The 20,740-nt window shown below is 33.2% G+C and overlaps 1 protein-coding gene across 1 annotated transcript; it reads right to left on the bottom strand.

Moving 5' to 3' along the window:
* Positions 1-4,836: 4,836 nt before the first annotated feature.
* Positions 4,837-20,482, bottom strand: LOC121424726 (neurogenic locus notch homolog protein 1-like). The gene is made up of 9 exons (XM_041620477.1): positions 20,391-20,482; positions 19,388-19,521; positions 18,489-18,702; positions 17,445-17,558; positions 12,557-12,670; positions 11,413-11,563; positions 10,741-10,855; positions 7,021-7,079; positions 4,837-6,008 (listed from the first exon to the last, which is right to left on the bottom strand). Exons 2-8 carry the CDS (start codon positions 19,409-19,411, stop codon positions 7,023-7,025), a joined length of 789 nt encoding a protein of 262 aa, XP_041476411.1. The 5' UTR covers positions 19,412-19,521; positions 20,391-20,482; the 3' UTR covers positions 4,837-6,008; positions 7,021-7,022.
* Between the last annotated feature and the right edge of the window lie 258 nt (positions 20,483-20,740).

Genomic DNA, 20,740 nt, shown 5'->3' with positions numbered 1-20,740 from the left:
ATACTTCCCTATCTGAATTATGGAATAATGACATGGGGTAACGCCAACAAATATCTTACAGACAAAATTCTCATCTTACAAAAGAACATTATAAGAATTATACATAATGCTCCTCCTCATTCTCATACTAACAATTTATTTTACAAGTCCAATATTTTAAAACTTCCAGATCTATTTCTTTTTCAAACAGGGCAATTTATGTACAAATTGAATTCAAAGGAACTCCCAAACATATTAATTAACATGTTTACAAAAAATAACGCCATTCACAATTACCCAACAAGACAATCACTCCGTTTTCACCTTCCCCGTACCCGCACTCAACTCGCACAAAAAACAATTTCCTTTTACGGTCCTAAATACTGGAATACACTCAGTCACGACATCATTAACTCCGTTAGTCTGAACTGTTTTAAAATCAAGCTAAAAAAGCACATTCTCGAATCTTGATGATGGAGACGAAATGATGGTGGAGGCGGTGGAGGTGGTGATGATGATGATCACGGTGTCAATGATAGTGATGATGATGGTGGTGATGATGGTGATGTTAGATGATGATGCTGATGACGACGACGAGGATAAAGGAATTTATGATGATAGATGATGATGATGGCGACGAAATGATGGTGGAGGTGGTGATGATGATGATGGTGATCACGGCATCAATGATAGTGATGATGATGGTGATGTTAGATGATGATGCTGATGACGACGACGAGTATGAAGGAATTTACGATGATAAATGATGGCGATGATGCTTATCCTGAAGATGACAATGATGACAACAGTGGCAAGAAAAGTTAAGATTGTAGTATTGAGATGATACCTGGAGATGATGCTCGCCGTTACCTCAATCAATACGTCAATGCAATGGCATATTCAATAAGACATTTCGTGTACTAAATTAAAATAGACCACTTTCAAATCTTCAAAACGGGAATATAAAAATACACCACATAAAGAAACGAAATGAATAAAGAAATTTGCAAGATTGCTCCGTTTATTGTTTTGAAAATAGTTCTCTGGGTAGAATGTACACAACCACGTCATTAACTCCGAATTCAAATATTTTTTTTTCATAATTGCTCTCTCGAAAACTGTACACACACGCTACTTTGATTTTAATTAGCCTTATGTATACAGTGCGTATCAAAAAAAACGGGACAGATTTGAAAAGTCTATAAAATTTTTGTTTCAAATAATGATGTCTATATTTTGGTGTTAATAGAAGTTCCAAGGTCTTATCTTTGAAATGCAATTATTAAAAATAAATTTTATTCATGCTTGAGCGAACAAGGGACGTTTTTGTTGGGGGTTCAAAAAGAGGCTTGCGCCAGAATTGCAGAATATGTGTAATACAATGATCAGACTTCTTGCTAATCAAGAGACTTCCTCTTGACATGCTTGACCTTTTCATTATCTGTGCCACAATTTTCGAATTATGCTCTCAAATTTCATTTACAAAGTTAATTATTTAATTGAATTATTTCGGTTTTTTTTCATTTAATCTTCTCTTACCTTTTAATTTTCCTTCATAACTGAGAAAAGAAAAATTTTTTTTTGTCAACCTAAGCAAGAAGATTTGAATGATTAATTGGGAAAACTTGTGATTATAACAATCGTTTTATGATATGAAAAACATTATGGTATGTACCTTTAAAAGACATGAATCTGTTTTTCAATGGGTCATTAATTCCTTGACCAAGTTTAATTGCTTGACAGGAAACACAGGAAGGGATTCATGTCTTTCAATGACAATGGTGTATTGAGTCAATATTGAAGGAGCTACAATTGGCAGATCGGGTAAAATGTATTAAAAAGTTGTGAGCGACCGAAGTGAGCATGCAAATATTCCCACTTTTTTCTAATTACAATATCAAATGTTGTGATAGTTTTTGACATAATATTCAGAAAATAATATCATATTTTACTTTCTATCTTTCCTTTTATTTCCTGTCCACTTTTTTTCTTGGTCATGATTTTTTTAATGGGGGGGGGGCAACCCGAGCGCCCACCCATCTGTGTGGCTTTGTTCAAAGGGCACCATAATCTTTGTAGCACGTAATGAAAGGATTTGAATACAAAAATCCACGCTCTACCATAATTCGGTTGAAAAAAAAAAATTTAGCTTGAAGAAGGAATATTCAAAGCTAACAGAGAGCATATTAAAAAGAAATAACAGAATAATTCAAGCAAATAAATAGATCTGAAAATGAATTTTGACCGCATGATTTGAAAATTATGGCAAAGATAATGAAAAGGTTAAGAGGAAGTCTGCTAATAAGCAAGAAGTCCGATCATCATATTACTCATATTCTGCAATTCTGGCGCAAGTCTCTTTTTGAACCCCCAACAAAAACGTCCCGTGTTCGCTCAAGCATGAACGAAACTAAATTGTTTTAATAGCATTTGAAAGACCAGACCTTAGAGCACCTATTAACACCAAAATAAAGACATAATAATTTGAAACTAAAATTTTATAGACTTTTCAAATCTGTCCCGTTTTTTTTTGATACGCACTGTATAGCTGGCATTAATTATTCTGAAAATCACTCTCTGGCCTTAAAACTGCACAGATTCACTTCATTTCCTTCATATTTAAATATATTACATGTATGATTGCTATCTGATTAAAAATTGAAATGGTAAACATACACGTCATAAAAGTTTGGTTAAAGTTTAAAATATGCACGTCCTTTTATGTAATTTGTTAATGAAACTGTATACAACGTATTTTCATTTTTACTTTAAGTTGCGCTCTGAGTAAAATAAAACCATGCACACACACGTCATTTACCTGAAATTTATCATCAACATCAACATTATTTATATGAAAGCAATTATCGCAAGGAATGTCTAGCGTTTAAGAAAAAGAAAGTGAATTTTAGCAAAAAAATATTTCATACTTGCTTAGCTAACAGTTAAGAGTTAATTTAAAGAAGACTTTCAATTACACAATAAGGCCCCCATTCCACCGAGGGGAGACCGTTGAAGGACCGTTGAAAGACCAAATTTGGCAATGTCTTACAACAGTCCAAGATGCAAGATCACTGAAGTTTGTCATCTCTGTGGAATGGATCAGAAAGACTCCTCAAAGAACTCTGAAAGACTGACTGATTCTTCTTGGCGTAGACAAGTCCTATAGATATCTTTCAATGGTCTTTCAGAGATCTTTTCTGCAAGAAATGATCTTTCAGAATTCTTTCCATTGACTTTTTCTGGTCTTTCAATGATCTCTCACGAGTCTTACAGTGATCTCCGCAAAAATGTTGAGAAATTGTCAAAAGATCATGTAAAGACTAATAAGAACTTTGAAAGTTCATCGAAAGACCACCAAAAGACAATTTCTTTCTTGAAAAAATCTAAAAGACTTTTAGAACCGTTTCAAAAAGTTTTGGGACTCACAGGGACCACGAAAACCACTGAAAGATCGTAAAAGACATCGGAGATCTTTGAAAGTTTATTGAAAACCTTTGAAAGATCAAGCAAGTTTCACGGTCTTACGGTAGTCTTTCAGCGGTCTTGCTCTCTCTGGAATGGGGGTTTAAACAATCAAATATATAAACATGATTGAGCAACGATATCAATAATATCCCACTTTAAAAATAGAACAAAATCAATTTCAAATATAGACCGAGGCCAAAACTACGAGAAGAATATTTTAAGACTGCAAACATGGTTATCAAAATTGGAATGACAAAATCAAAGGCCAACTAAATTAAAAAAAAAACACTCGACTCTTCTATTCATGTCAGAAAATTAAAAACGCGACTTTCCTAAACGAGAAAGGAGCGGCGGAGACGGCACCCGACGGCATTGACCAGCGGCAGTCCTGGGATCAATTACTTTAAAATAGTTTTTGCGGAATTAAGTCATCTTACTTCATGAATTTATATTGTTGCACCAAGAAAACAGAAGACATGAATATACTCTAGAGTCAAGTGTTTCTCAATATAACTGGAAACTAGTTTGAGAACGGTCGAAGCGGTCTTGAAAGCGATCTTCCAAATCCATTCAGGAAACCACCTCGCGCGATGCAGTTTTGAAGATCGCTTTGCCTCGTGAAACTGGATTTAGCGTAAGTGAAGACACAATCATTCGTTCTCGGGAAGCGAGCTTGGCACATTTTGACCGTGCTTCTCCACATACGCTGCGGTTTCAAATTTCGCGCGAAACATGTCACCTACTGAGAGTGTTCAATAGCAACAAGACCGCTTAACGTGAAGTGGTTTTGATTGATTGATTTGGATTTGAAAACCACTTTCGGGTGATCAAATGAGAACGCTAGCAAAGCAATCTTCTAAAGTGGTTTCCTGAACCGGTTTCCAGTAAACCGGTTAGTCGATTCTGCGAACTTTCCGTTTCTCCTGCCATGCATATAGTTAGTTTGAAAGATTCGTAGCTCACAGCAAAACTTAAAAAAGGGGAAAAAATCACAAACAAATGCTTCTTCAAAATGAAAGGTACAACAGGAATACAGGATTAAGTTTTTATATCTTCAAATCTATAGTTCCCAGCATTATTATAGTACATTGTTAGATTTTTAAATTGATGCAATTAATAGACATCTAAAATATCCTTCAACAAAATATGACTGTCGCTAAAACAAGTGGAACCCCCTCCAGCAGTCTCGACAGAAGGTGCGAGGGGGGGGGGGGGCTTGCCCCATCCTAACGATTTTCTTGTGTCCTGGGGATTAAGGGGGGGGGGGCAAGAGGCAATTTGAGCCCTTTCCTTTCAGAAGCAACAGAACCGGATTGCGGGGGGGGGGCACTTTATCTTCACCCCCATAACTCGTTATGCCAGACCCCCCAATTTTTTTTTTTTTTTTGGGGGGGGGGGGCAAGTGCCACTCTTACCCCACTTCCAGCGCCCCTGGACCAAATGCCAATGATTACCCTATTTTAAAACCCTTGCCCATACCCAGGCACCCCTATAGAGCTCTGACTGCACAACCAAACAAATTATAGTGAATAACTATGATTATCGAAATCGAAAAACATAGTTTATCAAATTTGGAAAAAAATGACTTCTTCACTTGATAAACAGAGTTTATCAAATAACTCTGTTTTTATGTGAAAAACCCAGTTTATCACTCAATGAAGTATGTCTTTCAGATTTTCAATTAAAAGTTAAGTTTATCACTCGAAAAACTTAGTTTTTCATCGTTAAACCGAGTTTCTCTGCGAAAGTATTATCATTACAAATAAACTCGGTTTTTCGAGCGATAAACTAAGGTTTTTCTAGCTTTTCCGTAATAAACTGAGTTTCTGTCCAAAAACGTGCGTTTTTTATAGAAGAACTGAGTTGATCAGCAAAAACTGAGTTTATCAGCGAAAAATTAAGTTTATCGGCGACTGAGTTTTTCGCCTTCATGGATCAAATGGCTTGCCATAATAGTCTCGCTCTGCTATTCATCCGAGACGATAAAACATTTTTTTTTTTCATTTTTATGAAGAGTTTTTTCACGAAGAAAAAAATAAACAGAGAACCGAGTACAGAGTACGCATTAAACATAAAAATTAAAAAACATTGTTTCAGATAAACTAAAAACAAAAACTATTCTAAAAGATAAGCTAAATGAAATGATCTAAAATACTGATAAAACATTACCATATATTGTTTGAAATAAACCTAACTGAAACATAAACTAAAATGAAATGATGCACGACAACATCTCAACTTAAGTAACTTACGAAAAATACTCAAACTTTTATTCTGTCCTCTACCATGTGTTGCGTTATAAAGTTAATGTCCATTGTATTAGTCACATTTTTTGGCATATATACAGATACAGCATTGCTATGGTACTTAAAAAATATATATTTTTCCGATATTTCTTTTTTATTCAAAAACTACAGCTACACGCTACGGGGAGGGGTGAATACAGAATTTAATTTGATGGACGGAATCACATTTTGAATGAAAGAAATGGAAGGAAGAAAAATCCGCTTTTGAAGGCCTAGCCATGGCAGCTGGGTATATCGGGATCCATTTTGATAAGTGTTCTGTAATATAAGATAAAAAAATATAGGTTTTAGGTATTACATTTGTGAATAGCAAATCATGGGCTTCAGGGAACTTGCGATTAGATGGCACGGTTTGAACCATAACTCAATATAACATCAACTGGACACTGTATCGCCAGTTTAGATCTTCAGAGCTACTTGGCCCTCTTTGTTCTAGTTTAAGGCCACTGTCAATTAATTTGAACAATAAATAAAAGAAACAAATGAAAACGGAAAACATTGTATATCAAAATCAATAATGAAATAATAGTAAAAAGCTTACTTAATGGCAGTTTCATGATATGTCATTGATATGTTTTCATTTATTTTTGATTTATGCTTGCATGATATAGATGTATTTATTATAGACAAGTGGAACGCCTCTGGCAGTCTTTCCTGCATTACGAAAATTGATATAGGAGCTGTGCAGAGTTTGAAAACTATTGAATAATATTTCACAAAAGAAAACACATTCATGTAAAACACTATGTCGATTGACCCTAAATGACCTTTGACCTTGATCATGTGACTCAAGCCTTTTGCAAAAAAATAAAAAATACTCATACTTGATTACCATTATATCTATACTATACATTATATCTATACTCAGGCAGGATCTTCAGAGATGCACCATTAACACTATATTTATGTTTCATTAACTAGATCTATACACTCTCAAAGTTGTGATGACATATTTCAAAAACTTTTGATATTGATTCGCCCGACATGGTCTAAGTTCATTGACCCTAAATGACCTTTGACATTGATCATGTGACTTTAAACTCAGGCAAGTTGATCAGTGATAGTTGATTCTCTTTTATGTCAAAGTTTCATGAACTAAGTCTATATACTTTCTAAGTTATTTGATATTTCAAAAACCTAACCTTGGTTAAGATTTTTAAATCGACGTTGCCGCCGTCAGAAAAAGCGGTGCCTATAGTCTCGCTCTGCCATGCAGGCGAGACAAAAAAAATACTATAAGCAATTCATGAATTGAATTAAAAACTCTTACCTCTACTGCTTGGTTTCTGAAACAACATCATTTGCAGAGTTATTCACGCCGACAGATTCCTGTTCGTGTGAGTAAATATCAATGAAAACACAAGTAAATCATCATATTCAGTATAGATAATTTGTTATTGTGTAATAGTATTTTTGAAGGTTCTTAGTTCCGAAAAAGCAAAAAAATACACCCATTAATAAAATTGAAAAAAAAAAGAATTCAAAATTTAACTATTGCTTCTCAGTTAAATGTGCAGAATTACAAAGCCCATTTCATGTTGTAACTAATCATTAAATGATCTATTTGTCTCGTTTCAATGGACTGAAATAATAATATAAATATAGCTAAAGGTGCTTGGTGCTTTTGAGGAGTGAATCGTAACGGGTCTTCGTTTCCCTAACATGGGATGAGTGAACACAGTGTGGATCGATTTGTTGCAGAAGGAAATTACAAGGCAGGGATTCGAACCCTTCCAACACGGTCAGAGTTCATTGACCTTTATATGACCTTTGATCTTGGACATGTTCCTGAAACGCGCACAGCGTATTCAGGGATACATTGCTGCTCTTCTGTCCAAGTTTCATGCACTAGATCCATGCACCTTTAAAGTTACATGTATAATGACAATTCAAAAAATGCCTCTCAGCATAACCAAGGTTTGTTGACTCTAAATGAGCTATAACCTTGGTCATGTGACCTGAAACTCGAACAGGATGTTTAAGGATACGTGATTGCACTTTTTAATATTTCTACGTTTCATAAACTAGATCCAAAAAATTTAGAAGTTATGATGACAATTTTTTAAATACCTCCAACATGTTAAAAGTTCATTGACCCTTAGTGACCTTTGACCTTGGTCATGTGACCTGAAACTCGTACATACATCACAAATTTCTTTGTTGCAGTCACTGAAGTGGCAATCAGTAGATAAGCGTATAAAATATCAGTATTGTGTTCTTGTATATAAAATAATGAATAATTTAGTTCCAAATTATTTAAAACCTTAGTACGTTAACGGCCAGTGAAATACAGGACACGGTTTTCTTTGCGATGCCCCCTTCAGCTTCCCAAAGCTAGAATTGAATATAAAAGAAAATCTTTCGCATATTTCGGACCCAAATTATTTAATGCACTTCCTTCAAATTTACAAGCCTTTACCTCCTTGTTAGTTTTTTAAAAATTATGCAAAGCCTTTCATACAAATTGATAAAGAGCGAAATAATATTTCATTGATTTACAATGCTATGTACTTGTATGTTTAAATTGTCACCTCCCACTCTATATTTTTGGTGTTGTTTCTGATGTTAAATAGTTTGTATTTTTGACGTTGATTGTTTTTTTTATGATATATTTTATAGTTATCTTGACATGTATTTTAAACTGCAGGGCGCCTTTGTAAAGCAGTTTTAAGAACTGTACAGGCCTACCCTGCATTATAACATAAATAAAACAAAATAAATAAATAAATAATAAAAATAAATATACGTAATATTTAGGGATACGTGGTTGCTCTTATGTCAAAATAAGTTTCATGAACTAGATCCCTAAAGTTATGATGACAAATCCTCAAATTTCACGATCTTTTTATTCCGCATCCCCTCATCTCTGGAACAATCTACCACAAAGTATAAAACGAGCAGATTCAACAGAGAAATTCACATCCATGTTAAAAACCTATTTTTTATTAAATAGCCTTTCCCTTCGCATGTGAAGCCTTTCAACTGTGTAAAGTCTACTGTGAACTATACATATACTTCAGTTTTTTGCTAAACTTCCTTCTCTCTTTCTATATATAGGTATATATAGGAGCTCCTTGAGCACCTAACTAGGTGGATATAAGCGCCAAAATAGCATAAACTGGTATGATGATCGGACATCTTGCTAATCAGCAGACTTCCTCTTAACCTTTTCATTATCTTTGCCATAATGTTCAAGTTATTCGGTCAAAATTCCTTTTCAGATCTGTTTATATGCTTGAATTGTTCTCTTGTTGTTTCTCTTTTATATGCTTTCTTTTAGCTTTCTAGCTTTCAATATTCCTTCTTTAAGCAAAAACAAACTTTTTTACCCTAAGTATTGGAGAGCGTGTATTTTTTTTCAAATCCTTCCACTGTGTGCTACAAGGGTTATGGTGCTTTTAAATAGTGGCATACAGATGGGCAGGGGCTCGGAGTGTTCCCCTTCCCCCCAAGAAAAAAAAGAAAAGTGAAAAGGATAAATAGGAAAGATAGAAAATGATGTGATTTATTTTCTTAATATGTCGAAATCTATCACAAAATTTGATAATTTAATAAAAAAAGTGGAAATTTTTGCTTCCTCTCTTCGCTCGCTCACAACCTTTTGAATACCTTTTAACAGATCTGCCATATCGAGCTCCTTCAAAATTGACTCAATACACCATTGCCATTGAAAGACATGAATCATTTCCTGTTTGTCCTGTCAAGCACATACGTAAACCTTGTCAAGGAATCAATAACCCCTTGAAAATAAGATTCTTATTTTATTAAAGGTACCATAAAATAATTTGTTTCACATAATAAAATACGATTTGAATAATCACAAGTTCTCCCAATTGATAATGCAAATCTTCTTATTTGGGCGGACAAAAAGTCTTCTTTTCTTACTTATGAAGGAAAATTCAAAGGTTAAAGGACAAGTCCACCCCAACAAAAACTTGATTTGAATAAAAAGAGAAAAAGCATAACACTGAAAATTTCATCAAAATCGGATGTAAAATAAGAAAGTTATGACATTTTAAAATTTCGCTTCATTTCACAAAACAATTATATGCACATCTCGGTCGGTATGCAAATGAGGGGACTGATGACATCACTCACTCACTATTTCTTTTGTATTTTATTATTTGAAATGTGAAATATTTTGATTTTCTCATCACTGTCATATGAAATGAAGTTTCATTCCTCCCTGAACACGTGGAATTCCATTATTTTAACATGTTGTGCTTCAGACAAGGAATTCCTAATCATCAAAGTCGTAAAAATTGAAATATTGCATATTTCAAACAATAAAAACAAAAGAAATAGTGAGTAAGTGACATCATCGACTCTCTCATTTGGATGTAACTGGCTCGTTCATAAAACTATTTTGTTGAAAATAAGCGAAACTTTGAAATGTCATAACTTTCTTATTTTACATCCGATTTTGATGAAGTTTTCAGCATTGTGCTTGTCTGATTTTTCTCTATTGATTCAAATCAACATTTCTCTGAGGTGGACTTGACCTTTAAAGAAGTTTTAATGAAAAAAAACAAAATAATTCAAGTTAATTAAGAAATTTGTAAATGAAATTTGACAGCATAATTAAAAAATCATGGCAAAGATAATGAAAAGGTTTAGAGGAAGTCTAGTGATTAGCAAGAAGTCTGGTTATCAAATTACTAATTTCTGCCATTCTGGCGCAAGCCTGTTTTTGAACCCCCGACAAAAAGTCCCATGTTCGCTCAAGCATGAACAAAATTGATATATTTGAATGGCATTTCAAAGATAAGATTTCACAGCATCTATTAACATCAAAATATAGATATTTATACACTTTTCAAAACTGTCCCGTTTATTATACCCACTGTAGTCTCGCTCTGCTATGAAGGTTAGACAAAAAGGAAATGAAAAAAAAGCGAAAAATGAAATAACTAAAAAAAGAAACAAAAACGAAAGAGTATTCAAGGAAGACGAAAAATACATCTCCGAACATGGTCTGTGATCATCTTACTGGTGATTTTCTGTTTCCTTGGTATCGTCTGTCTTCAATGGCCAGCATAACTTGATCTTCAGTTTGCCATTCCTCCGATTGTCTGGACGATGGGCCCACCCGATTCCTGCTTCCGCTTCAAGCAAGCACACAAAAGCATTATGGGGACCATTTATTTCATTTCACTTATTTCATGTTATTTACAACAAGCTCTTGGGTAATCAAACACTTTCTGAACAGAAAGAAATATCACATGGGAATTAATTGCGAAATGTGAGCCGAAATCAGCAAATCAGATTTTGGGAAGCATCTTTTCACTCGTTAATATTGACCCCAAGAAATCCTCTCAACAAATGTGTGAGAGCTATTATTAATATTTTTCCCTAATTCTTATAATAATTGTTAGTATTATAATTATCATTATCAATACAGTTATTATTGTTTTTATCATCAATGATATTATTATAGTAATAATAATAATAATATTCCATTTGTATAGCGCCACTTGCATATACTCTACTCTTCGTCATACTTGGTATCATAATATTACCCCCGGCGGTAGCTGAGCCCCCGCATAGGCGCTAAAGCATTCAAGGAATAAATCCTACCGGGTACCCATTCTACTAGTACTAGTATTGTTATTTATTATTATCATTATGATTATTATTATTTTCATTATATAAAAATACTTACGTCACCATAGCCTTATTTCCTCGACCACTCTTCTTATTCTTTTTCACCATGACTACACAAACGATGATAACTACTATCAAAAGGACTCCTGCCACAGACCCAAGAACGATGCCTATTTTAGCACCCTTCAGAAGGCCTCCACTACCATTGTCTGTTGTATCAAATAAGATATAAGGATCATTCTCAACAAAAGGTCCCAATACATGAAATTTGGCAAAAATTGACACATTTTGCAAATAGCAAGTTATCACAATTACAAAGGGGACAGATACTACAACATAGTAAATATATTTAAAAAATGCCCGTCAAAATCACAATGGACAGCTTAGAGGTCTTTGTCGGTAATTAGTGAGCCAGGACAGCAGATCGTCCTAAGATTTGGAGCTGACGAAAGATGCAAATGTGTCGTTCGTCCAGATTCCAAGACGACAATGCTGTTTTGATACAAGGAATTTTTGACAAAGGATGCTTTGCCATGATTGGCTTTTGACAATAGATTCTCTACATTCCAGAAAACGTCTGTGTAGTGGTTGCGAAAGCTGAACATTGAATCAGTGACCATCGAACCCATGAAAAGAACCAGAAGCTCGATTTATGATAAGTGATTAATTTAGTGTTAAAATGAATTATTAATGGAATGATGTTTGTCACCACCTATAACTGCCTCTCTATCGAGAATCATATAAAGATTATAAAATGACTTGATGGACTAAAGTTGTAAGATGAATGTGTAAAAAAAATTCCAAAAAAGGAGTTGTGCAATATAAAGTGGTTGTTTGCAACACTAATAACAATAGTTTAACAAAACTTATAAAAAAATATATGTAGAATTTTCAAAACAGAATCATAAAAGAAAAACAACAAGTCTCCGCAATTTCTTTGCAAATCCCGCGTCATATGAACCCTGGGTCATAAGAGTTTTTATAATATCAACAAATGTACCATAAGCTAATCAGATTGAATGATTGGGAATCTTATGACTGGTTTTGTGTTTTTTTTTTCAATTGTAACAAATTGTATGAAACGGGCCCCTGGAGCTGCTAACTGGGCTCTCTCTGCGGGAATCGTGCACAAGTTCTCTCCCATTCCCCCCACTCTCACTCTCTCTGTTTCTTTTTTTAAATTTAATTTGTGACAGACTTACATGTTGAGCAGTCCTTCCCACTGTAATCTTCTGCGCATGCGCAGGAGAAATCATTAAATCCGTCCGTACAGGTTCCTCCATTTCTGCAAGTATCGCTCTGACAGCTATCCCTATCTAGAACAACAAAAAACAAAACAAAAACAAAATGAACAAATAATACATGTGATGACATGAGAACTGGCACCTTAGCTATCACCGATATCTAGACAAACAAAGCAAAGATATAATACGAACGATAAATACATGAGTTCAGGTAATCGGTATCTTTTAAAAACCTTATATCAGTTTTACCTACCAATATTCAAACCAAAACATTAGACCACTGCATAAAATACAGCACATTTCAGAATGTGGGCCTTAATCGTGTACAAAACTTTGACAAAAAACGCAAATGTGTCGGTCGTCTAGAGTCCAATACGACAATGCTCTTTTGATTCAAGGATTTTTGACAAAGGATGCTTTGCCATGATTGGCTTTTGACAGTAGATTCTCTACATTCCAGAAAACGTCTGTGTAGTGGTTGCGAAAGCTGAACATTGAGTCAGTGACCATCAAATCCATGATAAGAACTACAAGCTCGATTTATGATAAGTGATTAATTTGTTTTGAAATGAATAAATAGCTCATGAAATGTATTTTGTCACCTCCTAAAAAAATTACCTCTCAATCGAGATTCATATGACGGTTGTAAAATTACTTGATGGACTAAAGTTGTATGACAAATGTGTCAATAAACTATATAAAAAAGAAGAAAAAGTGGTGCAATAAAAAAGTGGCTGTTTGCAACAAAAATAATAATATAAAAAAAATTATAAAAAATGAGGATGGACGCACTGCAAAGAATTAAACTCGTCAAAAAACTATCAGACTTGAAATATAACAGCTTGTGTATTCGCCAGACTGTATATACATTAACTGTTTAAAGACATATTACTAAATGCATGGATTCGTGCTGACAAATATGTCATTTATCTGTTATATATGGCTCCTTGCTTTTGACTCCTTTTGTTATTCTATATATTTTAGATCCAATTTATTGGAATTACATATTATGGATACAGAGCCTTCATTTGTTTTTTTTTTACATATATGAAGTAGACTTTACCTTCTATTTTTCAGATTGTCAAACTTGTTATTAATAATAAACTCCTGGTGGTTCTTTTAAACTGTACTCTCTGTACACTCTCCTTGTTATCCTTGTTTTTGCTTATTTTTTGTGTGTATTCTGTTTTGTAAATGTTTTAAATATGCCTGATGTTGAGTTATATAGACAAGCAATGAGTAATGATAATTTTATTCATATATCCAAGTTTTTATCTCCAATTGATAATGATGAACATAATTCTTATGGTCCCCAACTAAATTGTTTTATGCCAAATGAATTTAACACGTTTCTGCATGAAGAACAATCTAACATTGATTTGCGAAAAGGATTTTCTTGTCTACATGTTAATTGTAGAAGTATAAAGAAGAACATTGATAATCTTGTTACCTTTTTACATGGTCTCGACTTTAATTTCTGTGCAATAGGTGTAACAGAGACATGGCTAAAATGTAATGATCCTTGTTATAATATTAATGGATACAATTTCATTGGTAACTCCCGCCAGAATCGCCGGGGTGGTGGTGTAGGAGTTTTCATCAGAAATGATTTTTACTTTGTACATAGGTGTGATCTAGATTTTTTTTTGGAATTTATGGAATGTATTTTTATTGAAATTAAATCATCTTTTAAAAATGTAATATTTAGCGTAATTCATAGACCGCCAAATTCATCATTGCTCATTTTTTTAGAATCTCTTACTACAGTACTAAATAAAGTTTCCAAAGAAAATAAATTATTGTATGTTTGTGGTGATTTTAACCTTAATTTATTAAATGCCGATTCTTGCCCACAGGTTAGTGAATTTTTAGATGTATTTATAACCAGATCGATTTATCCAGTCATTCATATTCCAACTCGAGTATCCAGACAATCTACTACTTTAATAGACAATATATTTACAAATGATATAAACAATATCTGTTCTGGTATTTTTTTAGTTGATGTAAGTGACCATTTCCCTGTGTATTGTATTCATGGTCATTATATCAGCAAAAAAATACAGTATCTACGAGGCGCAAAATAAATGTTAATATAGATGATTTTATTATGAAATTAGAAAGGATTGTATGGAATTTTGATAGTAGTGATCCAAACATTATGTACAATACTTTTTTAAATCAATTCTCAAATTTATATGATGAATGTTTTTGTAAAACTAATGTCAAATGTAAACGCCGTAAAGATAAACCATGGTTCAATGATGACTTGAGAATTATGTGCAATAACAGATATTTGTTATACAAGAAATTTATCAAAAATCCTACTACATATAGAAAAAATAAATACAAGTCTTATCGTAATAGAGTGAACTATAAAATAAAATGTATAAAAAATGAGTATTATAGAAAGTTATTTTTGGATGCCAAATACAATCTTAAAAAATCTTGGAATATTATTAATACAGCAATGGGTAGAGTGAACAATAAAATTGTTATTGAAAGTATAAATGTTAACAATGATAAAGTAGTTGGAGATTGTGATATCGCTCAAGCATTTAATGATCATTTTGTTAATATCGGTTCAACTCTTTCAAATAGTTTGCAGTCAACTACCTGTACTAGGCAGAATGATTTTGTGCAATATTTGAACAGAAACAATAACACTGCTTTTTTTAATCCCATCACTCCTGATGAAATTATTAAAATTGTGTATATTTTGATAGTAATTCTGCTGCTGGGTATGATGAAATTAGTATGTTAGTCATTAAGAAAGCAATTCACATTCTCTGTTATCCCTTGTGCAATATTTTTAATTCTATTTTAACTACTGGAATATTCCCTGATAATCTTAAAATAGCACGTGTTGTTCCAATTTTTAAAAATGGATCAAAGTCAGAATAATCTAATTACAGACCTATATCAATCTTGCCAGCATTTTCTAAAATTATTGAAAAATGTATATATAATCGCCTTTCTGATTTTTTAGATAAACATAATGTAATGACACCGTCCCAGTATGGATTTCGTCCGGGGCATTCCACATCCCATGCTCTAATTGATTTGGTTTATAAGGTTTCTCATGCTTTTAATTCTCGATTCTTTTTATTTGGTTTGTTTTTAGACTTAAGTAAAGCTTTCGATACGCTTGATCACTCTATTTTGTTAGTTAAGTTAGAAAGTTATGGTATTCGTGGAATTTTGTTAAAAATGTTTGAAAGTTATTTGGCTGATCGAAAACAATTTGTAACTGTAAATAACACTAAGTCTGAATTGAGGAAAATCGGATGTGGAGTGCCTCAGGGATTTATTCTGGGTCCACTTCTTTTTCTTATTTATATGAATGATATTTGTAATGTCTCAGATAAGTTACAGTTTATTCTATATGCCGATGACACTAGTGCTTTCATGAGCCATGATAATATTAATACTTTGTTTGAATTTTAGTATTGAATTGCAGAAAATCAGTAAATGGCTTATCTTTAATAAATTGATTTTAAATGTAAAGAAAACACAGTGTATGATTTTTACGAATAAGAAAATTGATTATAACGATTTGAATATTAAGATGAACAATGAAAATATAAAAGTTGTACAATCTCTAAAATTTCTTGGTGTACTTATTGATTCTAAATTAAATTGGCATGAACATATTAGTGAGGTCTGTAATAAAGTTTCAAAATGTTTAGGTGTTTTATATAAATTAAGATTTTTTCCTAGAAACATTTTATTCATGATATATAATGCTATTGTTACTCCGCACCTAAATTATTGCAATGTTGCTTGGGCATCTTCCACCAATTACTCGATGTTAAGATTATTTCGTTTGCAGAAAAAAGCAGTTCGTATTGTCTTTCATGCCAGTTTTCTTGCCCATACATCACCTATTTTTCATGAATTAAAATTGTTGAATATATACGATTTGAATATTTTAAATACAGCTATTTTAATGTATTTAATATCTAAAAATGTTGTACCTATATCTCTCATGTATAAGTTCACTCTGATTTCTGAAATAACTTCTTATGATATGCGAAACCAGTTAAATTTTTATTTACCTCTTTTTAAAACAAATGTTGGCATAAATTCAGTTTTTTATAAAGGACCAAAAATTTGGAATGCTCTGTCAGAAGAAATGAAATTAAGCCCTTCGTTAAATGTTTTTAAAAAGAATTATAAGAAACTACTATTACAAAATAACATGTAAATTATCAGGCTCATTTTTATCTTTGTGTCTTTTGTTACGTTTAGGGTTACGTTTAGGTTTTGTAAACTGCTTAATTTATTTTATATGTATCATATAAAATATGTATCATTTTGTTATTCATTTGAAATATGCTCTCTTTTCTTTTGTTTGTATATTACTTGGTTTTAATTGTTTGTATTATTGGTGGCAGCATTTTATAAGACTTCAATGTTCTTCCCAGCTGTCTCCACATTCTATTTTATTTATACATATTTTTACCTTGTAATTGTTTTTAATTTTGAATGAAATAAATTGAAATTGAATTGAATTGAAAATATAGGATTTTCAAAACACAATCAAGAAAGAAAAACCAAAACAAAAGTCTCCACAATTTCTTTGCAAATCCCGCGTCATCTCAATCCTGGTTCATAAGAATTTTTATAATATCAACAAATGTACCATAAGCTAATCAGATTGAATGATTGGGAATCTTATGACTGGTTTTGTATTTTTTTTTTCAATTGTAACAAATTGTATGAACGGGCCCCTGGAGCTGCAAACTGGGCTCTCTCTGCGGGAATCGTGCGCAAGTTCTCTCCCATTCCCCCCACTCTCACTCTCCCTGTTTCTTTTTTCAAATTTTATTTGTGACAGACTTACATGTTGAGCAGTCCTTCCCACTGTAATCTTCTGCGCATGCGCAGGAGAAATCATTAAATCCGTCCGTACAGGTTCCTCCATTTCTGCAAGTATCGCTCTGACAGCTATCCCTATCTAGAACAACAAAAAACAAAACAAAAACAAAATGAACAAATAATACATGTGATGACATGAGAACTGGCACCTTAGCTATCACCGATATCTAGACAAACAAAGCAAAGATATAATACGAACGATAAATACATGAGTTCAGGTAATCGGTATCATTTAAAATATTTCATATCTGTTTTACCTACCAATATTCAAACCACAACATTAGACCACTGCATAAAATACAACACAGTTCAGAATATGGGCCTTAATCGTGTACAAAACTTTGACAGGCCACTTTTTTCGCAAGGTTCTCTGTAAAAAGCCAATACAGACCTTTGGTCTTCAAAAACGTACACTCTAAAAAAAACAGGTAATTTAGCTCTCAAAGAGCATGTATAGTGACTGCACTTCGGAGTGCTGATTTTTGTCGATCAAATTTGAACTAGACAAATCAGCACTCCTAAGTGCAGTCACTGTACACGCTCTTTAAGAGCTAAATTACCTCTTCGTTTTTTATAGTGTAAATTTCATGAATTGAATTAGTTGAAATAATAATTCTTAATCTTCGTGTTGTAAAAATTTGAAGGTGTAACATAAAAATGATATAAGATTTCTTGGACATCGTTTTTTTTTCGGAACTGCTTAGATTTTTCATTGATATTGTATTGTAGAGGGAGCACAATATCACGCTTGAGTGAACCAAGAACCTCAAACTTTGTTTTCTCCTAATTTCTTCTTTTTTCAGTCACGTACTATAATATATTACTGCTGAACAAGTTTTGACAAGTTATACATGTATATCATGTTTAAAATGTAGGATATGCTTTTTCAAGCTTCATGAAAATATCAGAACTCATTTGGGGTGATTTATTGTTGGTTTTGTGGCGGCAACTCACTCACAACAAAAGGAAAAACAATGAAACAAATCGTAAAGAATGAATTAACACTCACTATCCACACTGAAAGATATGACATAAAGCGATCCCAAGTTTGCGTTTTCCAGGTTCAGACCCGCAACCGAACTGCTAAGACTATCAGCCAATGACTGCGATGAAGCCAAGAGAGTGATCTCTAGATCACCGATCACGCTACCCCTCCGGAAGGAGACGGCATCACACGAAATGTTTTCAGCTGAACTCAAGTTTGACCTCAAAAAGTTCGTAGTCTGTGCAAAATGATATTTAAGAAAAAAAACAAAGTGTTTAAGTTGGATATACGGCATAAACTGTTGTGATATAATCAATACCAAGAACTTTGTATCTGATGTTGATTTAAAGTTCCGTTTTCTCTGTAACAATTCATTTCATGTCAAACTTCTTCAACACCAACTACTATTTCTACATCAAGAACTACTACTCCTACCACTATTACTCCTACTACTACATGTACTACTACTGTTACTACTAGTAATACTACTAATACTATTACTTCTTTTTCTTACTACTACATGTACTTACTACTACTACTACATGTACTACTACTATTACTTCTTCTTTCTACTACTACTACTACTACTACCACTACAACTACTACTAGTACTATTACTACTATTATTTCTTACTACTACTACTACTACTACTACTATTACCACTATTACTCCTACTCCTACTGCTACTACTTCTACTGCTACTAAAGGGGTAATACTACTTCTGTTAATTCTTCTACTATGGTTACTACTACTACTACTACTACTACTACTACTTCTACTACTACTACTACTACTACTACTACTACTAATGCATGCTACCATTACTATGACAACTTCTGCTTGTACTTCTTTACTACGCCTACTAACTTAAAACTTCTATCACAAGATATGCTATAATTGGAAATCAACAAGTTTTTGCTACCTCTCCACAAAATGTTTGTTCCATATCATGAAAAGCAGCCGATGTATCGTTTTCTAGTTCAATGGTGAACACAATAGGAACACCACCCACGCTGCTCACCGTCAGTTCGACCCTTACGATGCTCCTGAACGTTTCTGTTTATCGTTTTTTTTTTTTACAGAAATAGAATAGTAAGTACAGTATAGCAATACATTATCACAGGATTTTTTTTACTAAAATGACAAATGAAAACTGATGAAGCTTAACTTATTCGTTCATCTAGTACGTTGTAATCTAGGTGTGTGTGTGTGTGAGTGTGTTTAATATCTTGAATTGATAGAGCATTTATATTGGTCGCTCCAACCATATATGTTTTCATAAATGTCATAAAGTCCTTCACATTTGACTTTGTATATACGGATATATTACTGATGGTTTGTATCAGTGTCTCAGTGGTAGAGCGTCTGCCTCATGAACGGGAGGTCGTGGGTTCAATCCTCTGTCGAGTCATACCAAGGACTTATCAAATGGGACCTTCTGCCTTCTTGCTAGGCGCTCAGTATTTAGATTGGAGAAGGGTAATAATAACATTACTATGTTATGCAGGGCCAGCTCGAAGAGCAGTTTCCTAACTGAAGTGGCTACCCTGGGTAAATAGATCTTTATTAATATTATTATCATTTTATCTTATTTTGTGAAATAAAGTTCATTGAAATTCTAAAGCCAAATCAAATGATGGAAATATACAACACTATTCATTACACCAAATTTCACTAACAGTATAAACGGAAAACAGGTAGGGGGAAAAGTTGGTGATAGGTGTAACAACTTTGGTTCATCTTTTCATTTTTGGATCCTGATTTACGATGAATTATATTTCTACGTCAGTCTAAAATTGACTGAAATTTAAGCATAAAAAAACAGAAGGACACTAAATTGAAATAATACCAAGTACTGATGTGAAAATAGCACATTCGTCAAAAAGACCATTGTAGCATGATCACTTGTTTCAGATTTTACTTACCACCTGGGGCCACGCGTGTGGTAGGTTCCTCTTCCACCGTGACTACAGCTTTTATAGTAGTTGAACCGTCATTTGTTGTGGCAATTCATTTGGATGTTATAGTTCAGTTGATGATGGCAAAATATGGACCAAAATATTCCCCAAATGAAAAAAAGTGGAAAATTATTAAAAACTTTGTTGCAAAGAATATGCAGGTTTCTGGAGTTTATAGCTCAGGTAAGGTGAACCATTTTTTTTTAAACTAATATTGAAATATCGACAGGATTTTCTGATGCCTATAGAGTGAATCGGTTTGAATCAGAAAATAATTAACCCTAACTTACATGGGCTATTTTGCGAGATTAAGTTCG

This window comes from Lytechinus variegatus, chromosome 12 (assembly GCF_018143015.1).
Source record: "Lytechinus variegatus isolate NC3 chromosome 12, Lvar_3.0, whole genome shotgun sequence".
In the NCBI taxonomy this organism is placed as follows: Eukaryota; Metazoa; Echinodermata; class Echinoidea; order Temnopleuroida; family Toxopneustidae; genus Lytechinus; species Lytechinus variegatus.
The sequence above is the reverse complement of the archived record's forward strand: the minus strand, read 5'-3'. Positions and strand labels throughout refer to the sequence as shown.

Bases quoted from the DNA above. Each gene is read 5' to 3' on its own strand.
- LOC121424726 (XM_041620477.1), bottom strand. From the start codon at position 19,411: ATGGAACAAACATTTTGTGGAGAG. The intron at 12,671-17,444 runs GTAAGTCTGTCA...TTGTTGTTCTAG, and splicing joins TGGGAAGGACTGCTCAACAT to ATAGGGATAGCTGTCAGAGC. The intron at 10,856-11,412 runs GTAAGTATTTTT...GCTTGCTTGAAG, and splicing joins GGAAATAAGGCTATGGTGAC to CGGAAGCAGGAATCGGGTGG.